Source organism: Hylobates moloch, unplaced genomic scaffold (genome assembly GCF_009828535.3).
Source record: "Hylobates moloch isolate HMO894 unplaced genomic scaffold, HMol_V3 SCAFFOLD_12, whole genome shotgun sequence".
Classification (NCBI taxonomy): Eukaryota; Metazoa; Chordata; class Mammalia; order Primates; family Hylobatidae; genus Hylobates; species Hylobates moloch.
This window is the reverse complement of record NW_026652287.1, coordinates 101,431,745-101,439,095: the sequence shown is the minus strand read 5'-3', so window position 1 is coordinate 101,439,095 and position 7,351 is coordinate 101,431,745. Positions and strand designations below refer to the sequence as shown.

At 51.2% G+C, this 7,351-nt stretch overlaps 1 protein-coding gene across 2 annotated transcripts; it reads left to right on the top strand.

Moving 5' to 3' along the window:
• Positions 1–712: 712 nt before the first annotated feature.
• On the top strand, positions 713–7,069 carry LOC116479178 (leukocyte immunoglobulin-like receptor subfamily A member 5). Of its 2 annotated transcripts, XM_032171091.1 has the most exons (7): positions 713–862; positions 1,259–1,343; positions 1,510–1,545; positions 1,732–2,016; positions 2,164–2,466; positions 6,413–6,463; positions 6,612–7,069. In XM_032171091.1, the coding sequence occupies exons 1-7, from the start codon at positions 860–862 to the stop codon at positions 6,746–6,748; spliced, it is 900 nt and encodes a 299-aa protein (XP_032026982.1). In that variant the 5' UTR covers positions 713–859; the 3' UTR covers positions 6,749–7,069. The 2 variants fall into 2 exon arrangements, with proteins under 2 accessions (XP_032026982.1, XP_032026984.1); XM_032171093.1 differs by lacking the exon at positions 1,510–1,545.
• The last annotated feature ends 282 nt before the right edge of the window (positions 7,070–7,351 follow it).

Below are 7,351 nucleotides of genomic sequence, written 5' to 3'. Positions count from 1 at the left end.
GACAGTACTGCCCAAGATCACACAAGCCATAGATAATAATCAGGAATTACATAGAAATCAACTCCCCACTGGCCGGGTGCAGTGGCTCACGCCTGTAATCCCAGAACTTTGGGAGGCTGAGATGGGTGTATCATAAGGTCAAGAGATCAAGACCATCCTGGCTAACATGGTGAAACCCTGTCTCTAATAAAAGTACAAAAAAAATTAGCCGGGCGTGGTGGCAGATGCCTGTAGTCCCAGCTGCTCGGGAGGCTGAGGCAGGAGAATGGCATGAACCTGGGAGGCAGAGCTTGCAGTGAGCCGAGATCGCACCACTGCACTCCAGCCTGGGTGACAGAGTGAGACTCCGTCTCAAAAAAAAGAAAAAGAAATCAACTCCCCACTCAGCAAACCAGAGCCCAAACCTAAATAACATACCCACAAAAATTAAAAAATAAATAGAAACATAAGAATGAAAATTTCAAAACAAAGCCTGAGTAATTACTCTGAAAATGTTGAACATGGGTTGAGGTGTAGAGGGAAGCCCGGAGAAACAGAAGGCACAGTGGAGGCAGAAATGATTCAGAGGTTTGTTACCGGAGGTGGGGTGGAGGTGGACGCTGTTGCAAAAAAAAAAAAAAATTAAGGGAAGTACAAGAAAGAGAGTACTATTGGTTAGAAAGAAAATACTCCAGGGCCACTAAAGGGTCATGGTTTCCTCCCCTATTTCCCTGCATTTCTCCTCTGTGCTCGTTGCCACAGGCAGCTCAGCCCGGGCTGCACAGCCAGGCGTCAGGGGCGTCTCTGCTGATCTGAGTCTGCCTGCAGCATGGAACTGTATCTTCCCTGAAACATCTCCAGGACTGGAGAATCACTGACCATGGTAAGGACCCCGCAATGCTGAGCTGATGGACGGGCTGAAGGAGGGAGGGAGACCCCATGGGGAGGCTCTGAGAGGGAGGAGGTCACCCTTGCCTGAAAGGGGCTGACTCAGGAAGGCACCGGGTCTATTTGCTGCTGTGTCCCGGCTCTCAGTGAGATAAAGATAAATCAGGCAGACAGTGGCCCAGGGGAATGGAGACACCATTTCTGTCTGAAATGTCTGCAGAAAGCGTGGTGCCTGTAGTCCCAGCTACTTCACTTCAGCCCTAGGGAAATGAGAGTCAGGCTCCCGGGGAGGGCAGCTCCCCTTCCTGTGGGCTGAGAATGAGACAACCCCATGACAAGAAGGACCCAGCCTCCAAGCGGCCACACCCTCTGTGTCTCTCTGTCCTGCCAGGCCCCATGGTGTCATCCATCTGCACAGCTGCAGCCAGTGGGAGGAGATGCCGTGAGCCCTGCCCTCATGGTTCTGCTCTGCCTCGGTGAGATTGGAAGCCTCAGGGAAGGGGCACCCTAGTCTGGGAGGGACCCCACCCCATAACCAGGCCCTTGTCTATCAGGAAACCCCAGGGTGTTAGGAGGTTCCCAGGCAGGGGAGGGCCTGCTCAGGCTTCAGGGGCGAATCCCTCACAGGGAACTCTCTTCCAGGGCTGAGTCTGGGCCACAGGACCCACGTGCAGGCAGGTGAGTCTGTCCCCAGCTGTCCCAGGTCCCTCCTCCTCACTGGGGACAAAGGGCCACCCATGAGCAGCTAGGGGTGGAGACCACAGTTCTGGGTGACTGATGGGGACGTCTGGAGGGCCCTGGGGCTGAGAGCTGGGATCTGAGGGGTGGGGAGGTCTTGGAGCCCAGCCTCTGATTTCCTTCCAGGAAACCTCTCCAAACCCACCCTCTGGGCTGAGCCAGGCTCTGTGATCAGCCGGGGGAACCCTGTGACCATCTGGTGTCAGGGGACCCTGGAGGCCCAGGAGTACCGTCTGTATAAAGAGGGAAGCCCAGAACCCCGGGACACACAGAGCCCACTGGAACCCAGGAGCAAGGCCAACTTCTCCATCCCATCCATGACAGAGCACCATGCAGGGAGATACCGCTGTTACTATGTCAGCCCTGCAGGCTGGTCAGAGCCCAGCCACCCCCTGGAGCTGGTGGTGACAGGTGAGAGGACACCCAGGGGTCCCAGCCCCAGGCTCTGCCCTCAGGAAGGGGGTCGGCTCTCAGGGGCGTCTCCCTCTCACAGCCCAGCCCTGGGGATGATGTGGGAGGTGGGAGCCCCATTTAACACGGTGCCTCCTTCTCTCCCAGGATTCTACAACAAACCCACCCTCTCAGCCGTGCCCAGCCCTGTGGTCACCTCAGGAGAGAACGTGACCCTCCAGTGTGGCTCACGGCTGAGATTCGACAGGTTCATTCTGACTGAGGAAAGAGACCACAAGCTCTCCTGGACCTTGGACTCACAGCTGACCCCCAGTGGGCAGTTCCAGGCCCTGTTCCCTGTGGGCCCCGTGACCCCCAGCCGCAGGTGGATGCTCAGATGCTATGGGTCTCGCAGGCATATCCTGCAGGTGTGGTCAGAACCCAGTGACCTCCTGGAGATTCTGATCTCAGGTGAGGAAGCCACAGCCTTCTCTAGTACAATTTAGGGAAGCCAGACAGGTTGTGGAGAGCCTTACCTGCAGGGCAGCCCCTGCTAAGAAAGAAAAAAAGGGGAAGGAGAACACAGAAATCCTAGGGACACAAATTCAGGGTGAGAAAAACAGAGCAAGGGCCAGGCGTGGTGGCTCACGCCTGTAATCTCAGCACTTTGGGAGGCTGAGGCGGGTGGATCACCTGATGTCAGGAGTTCAAGACCAGGCTGGCCAACATGGCAAAACCCCATTTCTACTAAAAATACAAAAATTAGCCGGGCGTGGTGGCGCACACCTGTAATCCCAGCTACTTGGGAGGCTGAGGCAGGAGAATCGCTCCAACCCGGGAGGCAGAGGTTGCAGTGAGCCGAGATTGTGTCATTGCGCTCCGGCCTGGGTGACAGAGTGAGACTCTGTCTCAAAAAAAAAGAAAGAAAGAAAAAGAAAGAAAACCAGAGCAAAGGAGACTCCAGAAGGAGGTTTACAGGAGAAACCGGCCCCTGCAGTCTCGGCTCCTTTTTCCTTCCAGGCGTGTCTAGAGAGCCCTCCCTCCTGACTCCACAGGGCCCTGTCGTGGTCCCTGGAGAGAGCCTCACCCTCCAGTGTCACTCTGATGTCAGCTGTGACAGGTTCGCTCTGTACAAGGACAGACATGACCTCCTCCACTGGCCGGCAGCCCCAGGCTGGGCTCTCCCAGGCTGACTTCCCCCTGGGCTTGGAAGTGACCCCCAAAGCCCCCTCATTTCTGACCTTCTGGGGCATCTGAGATGTGACTCATCCTAGACCTAGAAAAGCAGCTCCCATCACTAACCCTAAGACCTGGTCCGCTCTTGCCAATAGCTATGCCTCGCAAGGGTTAGAAAGCCAAGAGGGGCAGCTGCAGGTACATGGAGTCATATCCATCAGTGCTGGGGGCTGAGATTCGTGAGATGAAGCCACAATATTATGAGAAAGCAAAGATGTGTAAAAACCCCACTGTTTAGAATCTCCCCTCTCTCACACATCACACAAAGTGTTTCAGATTTTCTACTAAAAACCATGCAGCTCTACAAGACTCCCAGGCCCCTACCCTATCCTGCAGGATGAGTGATGAGTAGAAGAAGGAGAACAGAGCTGGTCAGCAGGATTTGGGGTCCAGGCCTGACTTGGAACATGGGGAAGATGCTGGGGCTGATGGGGGAGGAAGAGAGGCAGGTGAGATGGAGAGAGGACAGACAGATGCTCCCTTGGCAACTCTCACTTCTCATTTCCAAGAGCCCGAGGATGGAGCCCCTCACCCACGCCTGTGGGGTCCCTGAGCCCACTCAGGACAGGGGAGGACACTGCTCAGGCCTCGGTGGGATATGACTGATGAGGCTGGAGTCCACGCCACACCTGCTCCTTTAGAGAGAAGCACCCCAGCCGTGGGTGCCGCTCACACGGCCCCTCCTGTCCTCAACTGGAGGCCTCTTTGCTCAGGGCACCCCTGGGACAAAGGAGGGGCCGTGCACCTGCTCCCTGGAGGAAATTAGGAATTTATTCACAGCACATCTTGTCTGCTGTTCATTGCTGCTCTGCATTTTCTGGGCATACTTGTCTATTTTTTCTCTCTTCTTCTGAACCTTTTAAAACAATATTTGAATATTTAAATTTGTCTCTTTAAGATATATGGATTTATGATTTAAAAACAAGTAATTCCGGCCGGGCGCGGTGGCTCACGCTTGTAATCCCAGCACTTTGGGAGGCCGAGGCGGGCGGATCACAAGGTCGGGAGATCGAGACCACAGTGAAACCCCGTCTCTAATAAAAATACAAAAAAAAAATTAGCCGGGCGTGGTGGCGGGCGCCTGTAGTCCCAGCTACTCGGAGAGGCTGAGGCAGGAGAATGGCGTGAACCCGGGAGGCGGAGCTTGCAGTGAGCCGAGAATGCGCCACTGCACTCCAGCCTGGGCGACACAGCGAGACTCCGTCTCAAAAAAAATAAAAATAAATAAAATAAAATAAAAACAAGTAATTCCACTCCCATTGTCCTGGGGGCATAATTCAATATTTACATTTGCTGTATAAAATTAGTTGTTAATAGCAAGTATTTCTATTATTAATATATAAAATTGAAGTTTATTAATGAAGTTAATAAGTGTTTTCAAGTTCTGTTCATAAGAATGTGTACATTTAGTCTAATTTAAATAATTCTTCAACTACTTTAATTATTTTTAAGTGAAGTATTTGATTCATTTATATTTCTTTTTGTTTGTTTGTTTGTTTGTTTTTATTTTTGAGATGGAGTCTTGCTCTGTCGCCCAGGCTGGAGTGCAGTGGCGCAATCTCGGCTCACTGCAAGCTCCGCCTCCCGGGTTCACGCCATTCTCCTGCCTCAGCCTCTCTGAGTAGCTGGGACTACAGGCACCCACCACCATGCCTGGCTAATTTCTTTTGTATTTTTAGTAGAGACAGGGTTTCACTGTGTTAGCCAGGATGGTCTCGATCTCCTGACCTCGTGATCCACCCACCTTGGCCTCCCAAAGTGCTGGGATTACAGGCGTGAGCCACCGTGCCTGGCCTTATTCATTTATATTTCTAAGTAAGATATACACGTGAGAAAGCTTTTAGTTTGAGTATATTCATTTAATTTCACTTTAGCTTGCTATAACATTTTTCCCTCTCAATTATCTTTCAACTGATCTCCCCAAATTTACTGATAAAATTTATATTAACTATAAGAAAACTGAAATTTTATTTTTTATTTATAAACTGCATATCAATTTTTGTGACTTCAAGTATTAATATGCACGTAACTGCATCTTAAATAAATATCTAAAGTTTTACATATATACATATTTATGTATGGTTATATAAGTTACATCTGAATATAAGTGTAGGGATATCTGCATATATTTTTTATATGTATATCTACATGCTTAATGTATTTGACATGGCGGGCTTTTACGTGTTTGTTATTGGTCTTCTCACCTAGATTCACACTTTATAAAAGCAGAAATTTTTGTTTGTTTGTTTGTTTGAGATGGAGTCTCTCACCCTGTCGCCCAAGCTGGAATGCAATGGCACGACCTGGGCTCACTACAACCTCTGCCTCCCAGGTTCAAGCGATACTCCTGTCCCAGCCTCCCAAGTAGCTGGGATTACAGGCAGGCACCACCATGCCTGGCTCATTTTTTTATTTTTAGTAGAGATGGGGTTTCACCATGTTGGCCAGGCTGGTTTCGAACTCCTGACCTCGTGATCTGCCCGCCTTGGCCTCCCAAAGTGCTGGGATTACAGGCATGAGCCACCACGCCTGGCCCTAAAAGCAGAAATTGTTTTATGAGCCTCTGATAACACCATACACACACACACGCGCACACACACACACACACACACACACATTTGTATACATACATATCTATATGACTGACTATATGAGTAATTGGCTAACTAGAGACTTATTGTATGATGAAACACCAGGTGAGGTGGTTGAGGTGGCGTGAAGGGGAGGCAGCTGTTTGTGATTCTGACATTCAGAAGCCCCTGAGGACCAAGCCATCACCCACGGAGCCTGGGTCCTCAGCTGGTGGATCCGTGAAACTCTCATCTCTGGGGGAATTGGCTTATGTGCTCCTGTGTCCCAGGCTGCACAGAAGAGCACACAGGGCTCAGTGACTTCTGGGGGCCACTTTCCTTGCAGATCCTGAGCTTTCATGGTGCAGGAAAGCTCTTTCCCAAATGACTCAAGGGCAAAGTTTAAATTCAAAGAACAAAGGAAAGCTGAAATAATTCAGTGAGGAGACTGGAGGGAACTGTGCTCCAGCAGAGGGAGGGTTTATGGAGGAATTCCGTAAAAGTCATGCTGAGAGGCATAGGGAACTAGGAGAATGCAGAGCGCAGGGGAGAGGCTGGGCCCAGATCTCTTCAAGAACTTCTCCTTCCCCTTCCCCTGTTTCGATTTTCAGGAGCAGCTGATAACCTCAGTCCATCACAAAACAAGTCTGACTCTGGGACCGGTGAGTGAGGAGATGCTCTCAGTTATGGGGCTGGCACTGAGGGTCAGGTCCTGTCAAGATGACGTGGGTGCCCTGGGGGGACATCTAGGGGTCCTGGGTGATACTGATTTGCCCTGACCTCTGTGACCTCTTTGTCCACCACCCCCAGCCTCACACCTTCAGGATTACACAGTAGAGAATCTCATCCGCATGGGCATGGCCGGCTTGATCCTGGTGGTCCTTGGGATTCTGATATTTCAGGATTGGCACAGCCAGAGAAGCCCCCAAGCTGCAGCTGGGAGGTGAACAGAAGAGACGACAATGCACCATCGAATGCTGGAGCCTTGGAAGTGAATCTGCTGGTCCTGGGAGGTTCGGGAAGACCATCTGAGGCCTATGCCATCTGGACCGTCTGCTGGCAATTTCTTTTTTTCCTTCTTTCTTTCTTTTTTTTGAGACGGAGTCTCGCTCTGTCTCCAGGCTGGAATGCAGTGGCGCAATTTGCGCTCACTGCAACCTCCGCCTCTCGGGTTCAAGTGATTCTCCTGCCTCAGCCTCTGGCAATTTCTAGAGGGAGGAATGGGTGTTTGAGTGCAGGGACACTGGTCTGGGGTGATCCATGGAGGACCATTAAAATGTGACACCTTTCCTTTCTATTAATGTTGACTTCCCTTGGTTGGATTCCCTTCTCTTCCCAGCCCGAGACAAAAGGCTACATCCCACATGGCAGGCAGCGCTGGGTCCACATCTCCGCACACCTGCATGCTCTGGTCCTTGGCGTGTCACACAATCCACTTCATTTCTCATTATCACACTCCCTGAGTGCTTTACTGAGCCTCCATCTCTTCAGTTCAGAGTTCCACAGCTGAACCAGTAACTAAATCCATGGGAGAAGATCAGGTCCCCTCC